Source organism: Dama dama, chromosome 14 (assembly GCF_033118175.1).
Source record: "Dama dama isolate Ldn47 chromosome 14, ASM3311817v1, whole genome shotgun sequence".
NCBI lineage: Eukaryota > Metazoa > Chordata > Mammalia > Artiodactyla > Cervidae > Dama > Dama dama.
In genome coordinates this window covers 3,751,611-3,769,299 of record NC_083694.1, presented here as the reverse complement: position 1 = coordinate 3,769,299, position 17,689 = coordinate 3,751,611, and the positions used below count along the sequence as shown (strand labels likewise).

The 17,689-nt window shown below is 52.4% G+C and overlaps 1 protein-coding gene across 1 annotated transcript in view; it reads right to left on the bottom strand.

Annotated features, from left to right (window-relative positions):
• Positions 1 to 17,689, bottom strand: part of RASSF5 (Ras association domain family member 5) — a 74,399-nt gene that overhangs the window by 43,507 nt on the left and 13,203 nt on the right. Inside the window, exon 2 of the mRNA XM_061159947.1 lies at positions 2,641 to 2,762. Within this exon, the coding sequence (XP_061015930.1) occupies positions 2,641 to 2,762 (122 nt within the window). The remainder of the gene's footprint in view (positions 1 to 2,640; positions 2,763 to 17,689) is intronic.

Genomic DNA, 17,689 nt, shown 5'->3' with positions numbered 1-17,689 from the left:
AAGAAGCCTTAGACAGGCAGCAGCAGTAAAACTGGGCAATGAACCATAACTCTTCTCACTGTTCCAGATGTCCTCCATAATCCCATGATAATACAAACATGGTGTCATCCTCGGGGCCTTTGCCGTGACATCCAGTGAATGGTGAGGGTACAGACAGCATGAGCTGGTCTTGACTGTACAGTCCGCGCAGTACGTGTGTTCATCTTTCTTGACGTGTTTAAGTTACTTCTATATTGCTGCTGATTGCGGACAGTGTACAGGACAACCTCCTTCTCATATTCTGTGAATTTCCAAGACTCTACGTCACACGGGCTGGCAGCTTGTTCTAGGAGTATTTGTGCTGAGTGCAGAGCTCCACGGCTCTGTTCGTGATGCCGGAGCCCGGGTGGGGGGTGCCCGGGACGACACCTCCCACCGGCCAAGCATCACAGGGTGGATGGCCTGGGCTGCCCCGCGGCTCGGGCTCCCGGTGCCTCAGTTCAGCCCAGGCCACGGGTGTGGGAGCGGTGGAGAGGGGAGGCCAGGTGCCTTGGTATCTGCAAGTTTCTCCCAGAGACACAGAATTTTAGAGCCGATTTAATATCATTTTAATAAAAGTGCACATCATATGTGCCTCCTGTACTGCTTTCCCAGTGGGAGGAAAGGGCTGGGGAACAGCAGCAGGGAGGCTGGTAGCACCCATGGGTGGACCCGGTCACTGAACATTGTTGAGCAGGTACGTCATGGCTAGAAAAACCACGTATGGATGGCGAGTCTGGGGACCTGGGCCTGGACCCCAGTTCCCCAGGCCCACTCGTATTCTCGTGAGGAAATAACCAGTCATTCAGCATCTGTGTTGTCTCTCACAGCACCCACGGCTTTCCCCTGAGAAACCAGGGATTTATTTACAGTGCTGCTCCTACTTGACTGTATCACTAAGTCCCCAGCATTCCTGGGCTTGGCACATGGTCTACATTCAAAACATATTTGTTAAATAAATAATTAGATGACGTCCTGGGACACTGCTTACTTCCTTGACCAACAACCTTCGACTCATACATTAAGGCTTAGAGGAAATGTCACCTCCTCTGGGAAGTATTCCCTGATTTCTCCCAACAGAAACAACTGCACTTCCCTGTGTATACTCAGAACACTTGGCTCATACTTTTATTGACACATGTACCACAGTGTATACTATTTGGTTGTATATTATTTGGTATACATTTGTATATATTTGGTTGTATACTGTTTGGTTGTATATACTATTTTGTCTGAGGACAAAAACTGTAACAGATCATTTATTATCCCCACTCTTACCAGTGCTTGGCACATAGCAGATAAATCAATGTGTGTTCAATGCAAGAATTAAAAACAAGGATCTCCCGTCTCCCTCTCAAATGCTTGACATCAAAGGTTGGATACATCCTGGTTCAAGTGCCTCGGCAAAGCCCAGAATCAAGAACTGCTTTGGGCATCAACTTCCTGGTGCTCTGACCCAGGGAAAGAACACTTGTTCAGTCCCTCTGAAGCTGGCCTGGTCTGGCTGGCCGGCTGGCAGAACAATACACTAAGAAGCTTCAGCGCCAGCACCCCCGCTACCCCAGGGCTACGAGACTTCACAGGACCCTCAGGAGCTCTCCCTGGGACCCCGCCCCCCCTCCCATACCCCACCCCACGGCTGGAGCAATGGCCAAGACAGGCTCTGCGCCTGGGTGGACTACAGGGCACTTCTCAAGAGCAGCAGGCGTCTCTGCGCCTTCCTCCCTGTTCCATGCCCCCAGCCCCTTGGCAAGGGGTGTGCCACCCCACGATTTATCACAAGAAGTATATCCTTGGTCTCTCCGTTTCCGGCACAGAGCTCTGAAAACCCTTGGAACTTCCTAAGTACAGAGAGCGAGAAAGATGTTTCCTATGTTGATGAGGTGAGTTGGACCCCACCTCAGGATGCAGCCTCGTTGGCAGGAGAACCTACCAAGCATTAGAGGATAGGAATTTTCCCTCCCAGCCCCCAGGCCTCTGGGAAATGGAGAGGGGCTGGAGGATGAATTGGTTCCCAGTGGCCAGGGATTTGATCAGTCATGTCTGTGTAATGAAGCCTCCATAAAACCCCAAAAGGATGGGGCTGGAGAGCTGGGTGGGTGAACACGGGGAGGTGCGGAGAGCGGGTCTGGGAGAGGGCTTGGAAGCTCTGTGTCCCTCCTGCCTACCCTGCCATCTGCATCTCTTCCATCTGGATGTTCCCGTTACATCCTTTTTATAATAAACTGGTAATCTAGTAGGCAAAAGATGCCTCTGAGTCCTGTGAGCTGAGGGGGCTGTGGAAACCTGGATCTGTAGCCAGTGGGTTGGGGCACAGGTGGGAACACAGCCTTGTGATGGGTATTTGGGGGGGCGGGGGGGGGGTGCAGAAAGTTCCAGAAGGGAGCTGAGTTGCAGGACACTCAGTGCACTGGAGGATTGCTTAGGCAGTGTAGCCACCCGCCGCCGCCCCATCAGAACCAGGTGAAGAATCTGTGTGTGCCGTGGACCTCATCTGGCGAGAACGGGACCCCGACATCCGGCGAACGTGGAACACTCGTGCACCTCCCGCTCAGCAGAGTGCGTGGGGGTGAGGGGCGCCGGACCCCTCAGAGGGTAAACCCCGCAGTCCGTGCTGCCTACCTGGCTGAAGGTCACAGCGAGGGTGCTCTCTGGAGATGGTCTGTCCCGGGAGGCGCCGTCCTGCTGAGCGCAGTCCAGCTGGATCAGGCTGCGGCACTCCGGGTGGCAGGTGAATTTGCAGTCTGGAGGGAGAGAACCAAAGGGGGATTAGTGGCCAGAGAAACGCCCTGGGGGCAGCATGCGGCTCCCAGAGGGAAGGGCGCTCAGGAGGGAAGCGGAGGCGAGTGGGGGTGGGGGGAGAACCCCGGGAGAATGTCATGGCTCCCCAGGCCACCGAGCACGTGGAGGTGAGGAGGTGCTTTACAATTTGCAGACTGCTTCCACCTCTGCTGTGGCGTGTGGCCCTGTGACCGTTAGGACCGCTGCTTTACAGACGAAACTGCAGCCGGGGGACTTCGGTGACTTTCTCTTAGGTCATCTGCCTTCAGGCTGGCGCTCTTTCTACTAATTTCTGTTAATTGTCAGCGGTCACAGATCCCTACGGAAGAACTTGACTTTCTGGGCCCTGTTCTGCCGTCTGTAAAGCACAGGCAATAACCGTCCCACTCAGTACACAAGGATGTCTGTAGTCACAGGGGAGGTCTTAAACTAAAGGTGCCCTGGTGGCTCGGACGGTAAAGCTCTGCCTGCAGTGCAGGAGACCCGGGTTCGATCCCTGGGTCGGGAAGATCCCCTGGAGAAGGAAATGACAACCTACTCCAGTACTCTTGCCTGGAAAATCCCACGGACGGAGGATTCCAGTAGACTACAGTCCATGGGGTCGCAGAGAGTCAGACATGACTGAGTGACTTCACTTTCCTTTCCTTTCCTTTCCAGGGACAAAGGCATTATCATCGATGGGAAGGGCTGTCACCTGTCTCTGACCCTACCCCATCTAGAAAGGTGTCAGCTTCTGTAACCCGGCTCACAGCCTACAAACAGCATCCCAAACTAGGTGCCTCGGGGGAAACCTGACCTTTATTTCCTAAACAACGTTCACTTACGGAAGTAAGACATAACGTCCAGAGTTGAGAAGAGCATAGGGGAATACCTTTGAGATAGGGAAGCTGAGGCTCAGAGAGGTAAAGCGAGGTGCCCAAAGACGCACAGCTCACTGGCCGAGCCACAGCTATAAGCAGCCTCCAGCTGCCTCTCTGGAACCTCCCAGGGAGAAGGGAGGTGAAGCTAAAGAGGGCAGGAGGCAGCGAGGCTGGGACCAGTGAGGGCAGGGGGGTGTATGGAGGATGGGAACAAAAAAGGATGGCAGCAAGAGAAATGAGCACGTGCCCATGAGCAACGCCCCGATCTGAGGCTGGCTTCCACAGAGTCTGCTGGGCCTGCCGGGGTCACCTGTCCTGCAGGTGCCGCAGCTCAGCTGGAAGGCCCGGCTGGGGAGGCGGCCACAGTGTCCATGAGAAGGCTGCCCGATGGTGACGTGGGGGTGTGGAGGGGGCATGGCAGCCTGGGCCCGTCTGGGTAACCTGGGGACGAGGAGAGCTTCTGATTGATGAGGGCTCGGGCCCCCTTCCTTTCAACAAGCTCCAGAACCTCAGCACACATGGACTGCCTTCTTTTAAAAAATATCATTAAGGACTTGTTTGGTTGTGTCGGGGTTCCTGAGTGGCACTCAGGATCCTGTGGATGTGTTGTTGAGGCACCTGGACTCTCTAGGTGCGGCGTGCCAGCTTCAGTGGCTGTGGCACTTGTCCCAGGGATGCGGGATCCTCGTCCCCCAGCCGGGGGTTGAACCCACTGCAAGGAGGACTAACTGCTGGGCCCCCAGGGGAGTCCTTGGTCCATCTTCTTAAAGCTGCTGAAGCCCCGTGCCTGGGGCTGGTGGTGGAGGTGGGTCTCCCCTTTTCCCCAGGCTCTCGGGGCGGGGGGGGGTTTCGGAGTGAGACCACCACTCTTTTCAGCCACCACCTTCTCTTCTGCCCCCAAAGATGAGCACAGGGACCACCCTCCTTGTGCAGATTTTGCTGTGGATGCCACAGCGCAGCACCTGGGAATTCCAGAACCCTGCCGCCTTCTGACTCCGCACTCTGAAGTCCTGAGCATCCTCCAGGATGGCGCTCAGGAGCCCTGCTGCTCGCCTCGCCCACGCCTGCAGCCTGGCCCACTGCGGTGAGGCCCACTGCGGCCCCTCCTCCTTCAGAGCCCACCCAGGCCTTCCCGGCCCTGCTCCAGGGAAACTGTCTCGCCTGTTCAGGGGCTGCGTGGGGCCCGCTCAGAGCCACGCACCACACCCCTCCCAGCGCCCCATGCATTCCTGGGCCCCCAGAGGATTCCTGCCCAGTGAGGATGACCTCACCCCCAGCAGGGTGGAAGGCAGGGGGGAGGGTGCGCAGGCCGAGTCTCCACTGCCCGCAGAGCCCAGAAACGCCAGGGCTTCGATAAGGGAGCCCCGAGGCCAGAGCCCACACAGAGAGGCCTTGCTCCGGGCTCCGCTCCTGGGACACACCTGTGAGGCTCCCGGCGGGCTCAGGGCGTGAAGGACGCTCCAGGGCTGCCAGCCGGTGGGGGCCCGCCAGCTCTGCCCCAAGGGAGGGCTGCCCCTGGCTCCCAAAGGCGAGAGCATTTGGACAGAGGACGCCGCCCTGCAGTCTCCTCTTTCAACTGTGCCCTGCCAACGCGGGCGCTCTGTCCAACTGCACACCTCACTCTCTCCACGTCTGTCTGTCTGTCTCACTGACACAAACGCACACACGCTCTGAAAAGAGCACTAAAACCATGCGAAGATTTTTTTTTTTTTCTTATGGGTCTGATGCTGAGCTGGACGGAGCCAGGGAACAGAAGAGTCCAGGAGGAGTGGTTTGGGATTTTATAAAAAGCACACTTTAGCACCAATGAGTCTATACCATCAGACCGTGTAATCACAGACCGGAGCAAAACCACCAAAGCACGTCTTGATATTGCCTGGCCCCTGGAAACGCTAAGCCTGGGGCTTTGAGACCAGCAGAGATGAAGTCTGACTCCTCAGGCCCTTCTCTGCACCAGAAGCGGACCCCGCCAGCCACAGCCAGCAGCCGGCAGGCCCCCGGAGCTCTGAGAGCGGACAGTCACGAGTGTGCAAAGGCAGGGCCGTGCTCCACCGGGACCCGGCGCTTCAGCCCTAATGGACCATCTTTCCCCCGAGACAGAAGGAAAGATGGAGATGCACCCCCAGGGGGGCGCATCTTCAAGGAGGGACCCGTGTGTCCCGATGGAGAAGGGCTCCTGGGGCACCCTCAGACCCAGGCCGCGCTGGATTCCTTGCTGCTCTAACAAAGCACCACCAACCAGGTGGCTTAGAGGCTAGAAGTCTGAAATCAAGTTGTCAGGAGGATCACACTCCTCCTGAAGACTGCGGGAGGACCCCTCCTTGTCTTTTCCCGGCTTCTGGAAGTGTGCTGGCAAGATCTCCGGTGTCCCTTGGCCTATGGCAGCAGGACTGCACTCTCTGCCTCCATCTCTGAGTCCAGCCTCTTTCCGTTTCCCCATAGCACAGGACAGGCCCCGAGGGCCCGCTGGCCCTGGGCGCCGTGTCTGCACCCGGTCACCCTCACGGGACGCCAGTCGCCCTGGGTTAGGGGACCTCCTGCTGGAGCGTGACCTCTTCCTGCACTGTGCCGAGTCGCTCGGTCGTGTCCGACTCTGCGACCCCAAGGACTGTAGCCCTCCAGGCTCCTCTGTCCATGGGATTCTCCAGGCAACAACAGGGAGTGGGCTGCCATGCCCTCCTCCAGGGGATCTTCCTGTTTCTAGGCGTGGGGGGTATAATTCAACCCATAACACAAACCCTGGGCAGTATTAAGAACCCAGAGCCCTCAGTTGCAAACAGAGGGGGTTCCTCACAGACCCCAGAGGTCAGCGGCAGCCTGGCAGAGGAAGGAGGAGGTGGAGAGCTGAGCCAAGGCCAGGACCTCCGCCACCTCCACCGGCCCTGCTCCTGGCCTTCTGGGTCCCTGAAGGTCACACCAAAGGCGCTGTCCCCAGCAAGTGGGTCAGGTCCAGAGGCCATGGCAAGCTAATCCCAAGATGCATCTTTCTTCCACTTTAGCCCAGAGGAGGTGAACTCCTCCTGGAACATTTTGGAGATTGTTTTCCAAGATGCAAAAGCTACAAACCTCCCTTTAGTCCCCAGGGCTGCCAAAGTTAGTTCTTGCCTGACCCCAGTTGCCAAATGCACACACACACACACACACACACACAGAGGCACACAGGCCTACAAAAAGGCTAATTTTTCTCAACCAGATGCATTCTGTTGATAAGGAACCCTTCAGGCCCTTTCACCCCAGGCTTGTATGCAAGATCTCAAGAGAGAGAGAGGAGGAGAGGTCTGCTTCACTCTCCCTCCCCGGAGCCGGATGTGGGGTGAGAGCGGGCAGGCTCCCAGGACTCAGAGCCTGGGTATAGTGCACCCACAGGCCTCCCGGCGGTCACTCCCAGGTCGGTGAAGAGCAGCTTCTCACCCTGTGACCAGAGCCACTTCTGAGGCCCGCGGGGAAGCCTCTGAGTCCAGGAGCTCCGAGTCCGTCCGCTGGGTACCCCGGGCCTTCCTGGACAAGGTCAGCCTCGGAACAAACTAACCACTTCCCCCGTTCTCCGTGGGACCCGCCCTGTGCTACGGGGAAATGGAAAGAGGGTGGACTCGGGGTAAGTACCTGCTTAACAGAGCTGCTGAGAGCATTAAGTGAGGTAATCATGTAAAGCATAACACAGCACCCGATGCAAACTAAGAGATCGATAAATATTAACTCTTTTTATTAAGCGGCTAAAACCCAAGTCGGCCTCCCCAGCGGTCACGGCGGCCCCTGGCGTCCTCATCCCGGAAGCCCGTCTGTGTTCCTGGCATCAGCATCACTGACCTCCCCCCAGACCCACCGCGTCCTGACACAAAGGCCCGGACGCATCCTCTCACGTGCACCTGCGTGCCTCTTCCTGACCCGCCAGGCTCCTCTGTCCATGGAGTTGCCAGGCAAGAATGCTGGAGTGGGCTGCCATTTCCTCCTCCAGGGGATCTTCCCGACCCGGGGACTGAGCCCACACCTCCTGCACCGGCAGGCAGGTTCCTTACCATGGAGACACCCGGGAAGTCCCTCAGACCCCCGCTGCGCCCCCTCCCCAGGCTGAGCAGGGGGGGCCCCCAGCCTCAAGCCCCCGCACAGGTGGGGCACCAGCTGTGCACGGGGCCTGGGGGGGCAACACTCCCCCCCTCGGGGGGGCACCGTCCCCCGCCTGGGCTGTCTCTCCTCCCTGCATCCTGCCCAGCCAGTCCAGTTCAGTTGCTCAGTCGTGTCTGACTCTTTGCGACCCCATGAACCGCAGCACGTAAGGCCTCCCTGTCCATCACCCACTCCCGGAGTTTACTCAAACTCATGCCCATCGAGTCGGTGATGCCATCCAGCCATCTCATCCTCTGTCGTCCCCTTCTCCTCCTGCCCCCAATCCCTCCCAGCATCAGGGTCTTTTCCAATGAGTCAGCTCTTGCCATCAAGTAGCCAGAGTATTGGAGTTTCAGCCTCAGCATCAGTCCTTCCAATGAACACCCAGGACTGATCTCTTTTAGGGTGGACTGGTTGGATCTCCTTGCAGTCCAAGGGACTCACAAGAGTCTTCTCCAACACCACAGTTCAAAAGCATCAATTTTTCGGCGCTCAGCTTTCTTTATAGTCCAACTCTCATCCATACATGACCACTGGAAAAACCATAGCCTTGACTAGACAGACCTTTGTTGGCAAAGTAATGTCTCTGCTTTTTAATATGCTATCTAGGTTGGTCATAACTTTCCTTCCAAGGAGTAAGTGTCTTTTAATTTCATGGCTGCAATCACCATCTGCAGTGATTTTGGAGCCCCCAAAATAAAGTCTGACACTGTTTTCACTGTCTCCCCATCTATTTCCCATGAAGTGATGGGACCAGATGCCATGATCTTAGTTTTCTGAATGTTAAGTTTTAAGCCAACTTTTTCACTTTCCTCTTTCACTTTCATCAAGAGGCTTTTTAGTTCCTCCTCACTTTCTGCCATAAGGGTGGTGTCATCTGCATATCGGAGGTTATTGACCCCAGCCCCTCCAATATGTGAACTTCTAAAATCTTGCTTTAGTTTCAGAAGAGAAAGTTGCTAACCAAGATTGATAACTCTTAGTATTAAAGAAGATGTGGGCACATGAGAAGGTTCTTGCCTTCTTGGTGCTATGTTTCCTGCAGGAATATGTCTTCATCTGTCTCTAAATATGTCTCCATAAAAAGGTTCACCACACAGTTGTTCATGGCAACAAAATACTAGAAATACCCCACATCCATCTATAGGGGGCCAGTTACAGGTACATTTTAAAATGAAATACTATTTAGGCATTACATAAGATGATGTAGATTCATACTGATCAGTTTGGAAAGAGGTCCACAAGTATATCACTGAAAGAGAAAAAGGTCCTGTTTTATGGTCCTGGTTATATAAAAACACACATACCTACATATATATTATGCACAGAGAGAAATCGGGAAGGTGATATGTTTGCTCTGAGTAATGAGATTTCAAGTGTTTTTCCTCTTTATAGTTCCTAAATTTTGTTTTTGAATTTTTTAAACTGAATCTATATTCTTTACTAATGGAAAAAATACCACCAAAAAATGAACAAAGAAAAATCCTGGACCCACACCGTGATGAGAGCAGCTACCATTATTCACCACCTCCAATGTGCCAGACACGTCTATGCATCCTTCCATATTATCAATACTGCGCATGCGTGATGTGTTTCTACCCCTATCAGACTTTACTCTTCAGAGCTGTTTTAGGTTCACAGCGAAATTGAGCGGAAGCATACAGAGAGTTCCCGAGCACCTGCTGCCCCCAGACACGCACAGCCTCCCGTCCCCAGCACCCCCCGGCCGAGTGGCACCCTGGTCAAGCTGCCGAGCCCTGCTGAGCGGGCTCTGTCACCCCGAGTGCATCACTCAGGCCAGGGTCTGCTCCCGGAGCTGAGCCTCCAGAGGGTCTGGACAAATGCAGGGTCTCACAGCACGGTTTCACCGCCCTAAGTATCTCTGGGCTCTGCCTATCCATCCCTTCCTCCTCACTAATCCTCGGCAACCACTCATTTGTTTTTACTGCCTCCGTCATCTTGTCTTTTCCAGAATGTCACACACACCCCATAGCCTTTTCAGACCGGCTTCTTTCACTGAGCAATATGCATTTAAGATACCTCCATGCCTTTTCATCTCTTTTAAATTCTGATGTTAATCCATTGTCTGGATGGACTGCAGTTTCTTTAGGCATTCATCTATGAAGGACATCTTGGTTGCCTCCAAGTGCTGGAGGCATGGGTAAAGTTGCTGCAAACATCTGCATGCCGGTTTCCAGGTGGACAGAAGTTTCCAGTCCCACTGTTCTACTCCTGTTTTAGTGGTGAAGGAAATGGCAACCCACTCCAGTGTTCCTGCCTGGAGAATTCCACGGATGCAGGAGCCTGGTAGGCTACAGTCCATGGGGTCTCAAAGAGTCAGACACAACTGAGCAACTTCACTTTCTTTCTTTCTATGGTTCCTTTTGGAGAAGGAAATGGCAACCACTCCAGTGTTCTTGCCTGGAGAATCCCATGGACAGGGGTGCCTGGTGGGCTACAGTCTATGGGGTTGCAGAGAGTTGGACACGACTGAGCAACTAACACACATACTCCTATTTTAGAGAAGAGGAAACTGAGGCTCGGAGGGGTGAAGAGACTTCTTAAGACGCTCATGGCTAGTGAGTGGCAGAATTGGGGGTGGAAATCCATCACACCTTGCTGCTTTTCAGTAGCCCTACTTTCTGGTAAACTGTCCCCTGCACTTGCTATTGGTCCTCCCTACTCCGCACTGCTTGACACCAGGGATGGGCTTCATCAGATGGGGGGTTAGGCTGACCCAAGGCCAGAAGGGAGCATGGGCCCAGTAATGTGGGCGCGGGGTGCTTCTTCCTCTGCCCTGGCGGGTAGCAGCAATAACACCCCTCTCCAAGGCCTCTGCCTTGTCCTGGGAAGGCCACTGCATGGCTGGAGCCCAGCCCAGCCAGGCCCCTTGGCCTGGGAGAGCCTGCTCTGGCCTGCTTCTGCATCCACAGTCCCTTCATCCCTGGGAGATTAGGAGCTACTGGGGCAATAGCCAGAAATCCTGGCACTGAGCTCCTCGCTGAGTACCAGAGAGGCCAGCTCTTCAGTCAAGGTCAAGCCCCACGAGGAGTGGACTGTCGGCCTTCCCCGCTCAGAGTCCCAGGCTCGGCAGCTCTGCCCCCTGTGACACCCAGACAGAGCCAACTGCCGCATCGCGGGCCAAGATGAGGACGGCAGAAGAGCGGCCGGCAGTGGGCACACGCCCGGAGCACCAAAGTGCACCCACGCGGCAGCTGTAAGTCAGACATCCTCAGGCAAGCCCCTTGAAGGACACTGTTCAATGTGCATGATAGAGGTCCTTGAGAAAGGGTGAGAAGAGCAAACCACTCAATCAGTTTTGAAGTGCACACAATCTGGCCTCCAGAGCCACACAGATCAGGGTCTGAGCGCACGCTCTGCTTCTCATTGGTTATGAGATGCCACAGTTTCCTCATCTGCACAATGGAAGTAATGATATCCTCCGTGCCAGCAGCTTTGTTGCCAAAATGAGAGTGTGTAGAGCACCCCCCAGTGCCCTCACAGAGCAGACGCCCAACAGACGGCAGCTGTCACCTTCAACACCGGGACGCCTGAGTCTGGGAACCAGGGTTCCTGTTGACGCAGTGCATGATGTATGTGCGTGCATACCAGCCTGCTAAGTTGCTTCAGTTGCATCTGACTCTGTAATCCTATGGACTGTAGCCCATCAGGCTCCTCTGTCCCTGGGATTTCCAGGCAAGCAAACTGGAGTGGGTTGCCATGCCCTCCTCCAGCGGATCGTCCCAACCCAGGGATCGAACCCACATCTATGTCTCCTGCACGGGCAGGCAGGTTGCCAGCCCTCAAATCTCTCAGTTTGGGGTCCTCTTCCAACGTATTAAGTAAGACAAATCATGCAACTCTCCTGTCCCTTAAGTTCCTCCTACCTGCCCCACCTCCCTCCAGCCCAGGGGGTGAGGCAGAGTCGGGAGAGGATGGGTACTGAGGAACAGAGGGGAGGGAGAGAGGCAGATGGATCTGTCAGCCTTGGTGGTTGAGGGCCAGTGCCAGAATCAACAGTCTCCACATTTTTCATACTCCTGGTTGAATGTCTCGTGAGGCTGGCCGGGGGTCAGGGCTCCAGCTCAGGACGTCTGCATCTTCACGTTTCCAGGAAGAAACCAGAGCCTCAGCCCCCTCAAGGCCATACAATGCAGTTCCTTGTTCCAGAGGACAGGCCACCGCTGAGGGCACCCAGCACCCCCGGCCCCAGCCTGGAGGGCCTGGAGACACACAGCTGCCTTCTCACACCACACAGCCCCAGCTACACACACACACACACACACACACACACACACACACACACACACCCCTACAGACTGTGTTGGAATGCAAGCCAGGAAGCCAAAAGGGAGGGCGGTGTCGTGGTAGGCTTGGCCTGGAAGCCAGGCCTGTGTCCTGGGTCAGAGATGCCAGCCCTCCCACAGACAGGAGATGCAGGGGGCTGGCCGCACTGGGATATTGTCAAAGAGCCGTGAGGGAATGCTACTGAACACGCTCAAGTCTGGATTGGATGTTGAGTCCCCACGTAAAATGGGAATTGGGATGAGCAGGCTTTGTGGAAAGCAGGGCCCCAGGTTAGGCAGGTCAAGGGAGCGAAGGTGCTGGGGGTGATGTGAGGAGCCTGGGATGAGTTGAGGACACGAGGCCACCTCAAGACCCTGGGCCACCCCCTCCTGCCAAGGGACGCATCAAGGGCGCGTGCGGCAGGGCGGGAGGGTGACGTGTGCACTCTCAAGCCGCCCTTTTGTACTGAAGGGAAAGGCAACACATTCCACTGAGTTGTCGCTCAGGAGCCAAAGCAGACGTTTACAGTGCTTCCCCGGGGCCCTGGTCCCTGGGTCTAACGGGGCAGCCGCTCATTCCCTGAGCCTGGCTTCTCGGTGGTCACAGCTCCAGGCAGGCCCGGCGTGTCCCCTGCACCCTCTTCCCCAGCGTGGCACCCAGGCCGGCCTGCAGAGGCACGATCCCGTCCCCCGTGGGTGGGTGTGGGTGGGTGTTCCTCTTGGGCGGGCCCCTTATTCATCTGTCTGCAACAACCACACCTCCCTAGGCTGAAAGCACCAACAAAGGGCGAGAACTGTGGCCAGACCAGGCCAAGTGCGTTGGGTGGGCGTGTTCCAGGGGGGCCCGTGGAGGGGGTGCGGGCAGGACGGTCCACGGCGAGTTCAGATGGAAGGTGCAGGAGCGAGGGGGGTCGGGCAGTGCCCGCCCCGGGCTGGCGAAGCAGGGGCTGGGACCTGACCCGCGGCACCCGCCTGTGTGGCCTGCTTCATGCCACTTAGCTCTTTGGGGGTGCTGTGCCCTGAAGCGTTCCATCCTGCCTTCTGTGGATGTGTGCACGTGTGTGTCCACGCTGCGTCACTTCAGTCATGTCTGACGCCTTGCCACCCCATGGGCTGCAGCCCTCCAGGCTCCACTGTCCGTGGGATCCTCCAGGCAAGAACACCGGAGCAGGTAGCCAGGGGATCTTACCAACCCACGGATCGAACCTGCATCTCTCACATCTCCTGCATCGGCAGGAGGGTACTTCACCACTAGTGCCACTTGGGAAGCCCTGTGTGGGTGTGTATATGCAAAATTACAGACAAGTTTAATAGGGTTGAATCCACTTTTACCAACTCACGCTCCATGTTTAGATCGCGTTAACTCACTCCCTGCCAGGACTGTGCTAGAACTCTCCCTCCTGTCAACTCTGTCCCCATCCCCTGATTTTCACTATATCACATTATTTACACTTCCAATGCTTACAAAACTTACATTCTGTCATAATGATCACACAGTTATCTAAAATTAACTCCACCTTTAAACTGATCCAGTCTTTTTACAACAGCAAAACTATTTTTAATCAATCTTTCGGTTGACTGAAATTTTTGGTTGCTCGGTCATGTCCGACTCTTTGCAACCCCATGGACTGTAGCCTATCATGCTTCTCTGACCATGGGATTTTCCAGGCAAGAATACTGGAGTGGGTTGACATTTCCTTCTCCAGGGGATCTTCCCAACCCAGGGATCAAACCTGAGTCTCCCGCACTGTAGGCAGACGCTTTACCATCTAAGCCACCAGGGTGGTATGATATTTTATATGCATTATGTTTGCCAATGATGCTTCAAGCATCTTAAAGAGATGTGCCCTGCTTTGTTGGACTTCTAACGCTGTGGTATTGGGGTCTTACGCACGAAAAGGATGACCAGGAGGAAATGCGGGGAGAGAAGACAGAGGCAGGTGAGTTTGCAGGCCCTCAGTACAATGTCACAGAGCATCTCTGAAAATCCTCCCTTGGCTAATAACTGCAGGAGGCCACAGGCTTTGGTAAAACATACAAGTAAATGACACGAGGTGGGAAAGCCAAATGAACCTCATTTTTCACACATCTGTAGGAGGCTTGTCATCTGGACCATCTGACACCACATCCAAACAGGTCCAAGTTGTATTCAGGGTGTGGCCATGCAGACAGAAGTGCAAAGACACAGCACAATTTTTTTTTTTACGACACAATTTTTGATCCGTGACAATTAAAGTACACACGCCCATCAGGACACACCTACTCTGAGAGACAGAGTTAAACCTTTTTATGACAAGTATGTCTCCTATCTTCCTACATCTACCTAATTACTAGTCCATGTGTGCACGCATGCATCCATTCAACATGTATTTACTGGGGGCCTCCAAGGTGAAGTATCGTTACAGAGGACAGCTGGTTTTATCCACAAACTTGTGTAAAAGAAAAGTATATATATACACATATAAGGATATAAAAGGAGTATATATATATATATATATAAAACTTTGAATACATACACGTATATTTTTAATACAGGTATTAAAATCCTGTTTTGATTATTATCATAGGAAAAGATAAATCTTATTTCCAAAGCACTTAAAATTTTTCTTTAAAAACACTGTAGACAGCAATAGGAAAGAACAAAATAATGTAATTTATAGCAACAGGGATGGATCTAGAGATTGTCATACTGAATGAAATAAGTCAGAAAAAGAGAAATATCATATGATATCACCTATAGGTAGAATCTAAAAATGGTACAAATGAACCTGTTTACAAAACAGAGAGTCACAGATGTAGAAAACAAACATGTTACCAAGGAGGAAGCCAGGGGTGGGGCAGGAGGGATAAATCGGGTCTGGGATTGGCGTGTACAGACCACTGTATGTAAGAGAGGGCTGGGACCTCCCTAGTGGTCCAGTGGCTAAGACTCCACGCTCCGAGTGCAGGGCGCCCCGGGTTCGATCCCTGGGGGAGGAGCTAGATCCCGCATGCCACAGCTAAGACTCAGTGGAGCCAGATAAATAAATAAAATGTATTTAAAATACATAATTAATAAGGACCTACTGATTAGCACAGAGAACTCTTCTCAATGCTCTGTAATGATCTATATGGGAGAAAATTTAAAGAGTGGAGTGGATGCATGTATAACTGATTCACTGTGCTTTTCAACAGAAACTAACACAATACTGTAAACCAACCGCCCTCCAATAACATTTTTTATAAAAATACCATTGTGTGTGGAGAAGGCAATGGCAACCCACTCCACTGTTCCTGCCTGGAGAATCTCATGGACAGAGGAGCCTGGCGGCTACAGTCCACGGAGTCGCAAGAGTTGGACAGGACTTAGAAGCTAAACTACCACCACCACCACCAAGGGTAAAACAACATGAAATATAGTGTAGAAATAAAACCTAGATGTTTCAGCAATTAACTTATTTTAAAATCATCTACAAAAAACAACTAAAATCTACTGGTATTTATTTATGAGACCTACTAAAATACAACAACAAAGAAATATAAAAGCAATGGGCTGAGAATAAGGTACACCATGCAATTAATTACCAACCAAAAAAGCTGATACAGTTATAAGAATATGAAAAAAAATAAACTTTACAGCAAAAAATCATGATTATAGATGAAGTTTTTACATAAGGACATACAATACACTGAATTCACCAAGAAGATGAAATGCTGAACCTGAATGAACAAGCAAAAAAGACTCAAAACATATAAAGCACACATTGACAGAATAAAATGTCACAAACTCACAATCACAGAGGACATTAACTGTAGCCTCTAAGAAGGTACTGTATAGATAAAATAACAAAGGAAAGAAGGTTTGGATACAATTAATAAGCTTGTCTAATGGACATAACTAAATACTACTAAACATTAAACACAACTGTTAGAAAATACACATTCTTTTAAAAATCTATAGTATGTACAAATTATGAAAAAACATATTCTTTGATAAAGCGAAGATGAATCATTATGAAATATATCAACCTATTTGGTTAAAAAGTAATTAACTAAAATATAAATAAGAATGTAGCACCTAAAATGAGTGTGTGAAAAATTTAAAATACACAGTGAAATAATTAATGGGCCAAAGAAATCATAATGGAAATTGTGAAACATTTAGAAATGACAAGAAAAATAGGACCTATCAAACCTTTGGTTAAAGCTATGGCTATTTTCTCAGGGGAAAATTATAGACTTCAGTATAAATATTTAAATGTATACTAAAAAACAATGAATTAAGTGAGGCAAATATTCAATTTAAAACATTACAAAAACGGAGTACTAAGGAAATCTACAGAAAGTAAAGGAAAGAACAATAATAAACAAAATACAGACCATCAACAAAACAAAAGCTAGTTGTTGCTTTGGCAAAAAAGGCCAAGGATCAAAAAGTTGCAAATAATATGAAGTGAATTCAAGAAGAGGAAGACTTAAGCACTATGAATAATTTTATGTCAATAAATTTAAACCTGAAAAACAAAAACAAAAAAAAAATAAATAAAAATACCACTGTGGATAGTTGGGTTTAAGGTGATTTAAGAAACAGCAACAAGGCCATGAAAACTAAAGCCAGTGTGGAGCTGCCTATGCCGCCGCAGCTCTGGGCAGCTCAGAAGGGGCCTCTGCTTCCTCCAGGCATGTGTCACTCCGCTCTGGGTGTAGGAGAGACAAAGCAGGTGGGGTCCCCCCTCCAGGGCTCAGGGCCCCCCGCCCCATCCCTGGGACACGTGGAGGAGCCCGGGCAGCTGGGAGAGAAAGGGCGTGGGCCCAGCAGCCAGGAGCAGAGGTGACAGGGAGGAGTTTGAGAGGTCTTTTGGTTTTTTGCTTTTGTTTTTAAAACAGATACCACCTTTGAGAAGGGGCAAAAGGCCACCTCGCCTCTTGCTAAGCTTGAGTATATTTTTGGTAGTGTTCCACAGACCCCAGAGATAAGGACAGCCAAAGAGCTTTGCGAGAAGCCATGCCTAGGCCTCGGCAGGCCACAGGGAGGGGAGTGAAGCTTCAACAGGTGTGATGTGTGAAAACATGCGCAGGTGTGTGCACACAGGCATGCCTGCTCCGAGCGCCGGGAGGTCACAGGAGGCCAGGAGCAGAGGCTCAGCCTTACGGGACAGCCAGCCTGCTGCAGCCGACTGGTGTTTCCACACGTGCTCTGATGGCATCTGACTTCAGAGTGCCGGTCACCAACCGAACAGCGACCAGCTGGGTGAAAGGAGACTTTTGCAGGAGGAGAAAAGTAAATAGATGGCGCCTGAGGCCCTCTCCGCAGGAGACACACAATGCCTCCTTTGCAGCTATGTCCCTGTAGCCAGGACCACCGGAGACTTCTGGAGAGAGCCGGGCCTGCGTCCCATGAACCCCCGAGCAGCCTCTTACGGTGATCTACGACTTGGGCCTTGGCAACACGCTTGCTCCACTTCCAAGGATGCCTGGTGGGCTAATCCAGCCCTGTCTGTTAATTAAGTGGCATGATAAATTCAATGATCGGAATTTTTCCAGAGAAGGTGTTTAAGAGTTTCATGGCCGTTCTCTACTTCTGCCTGGCAAATCTTCAAACCCTATCTCTTTCACTGAGATGTGAGCGGCCCACCTTGGCCCAGGTAGGATGAAGGGCAG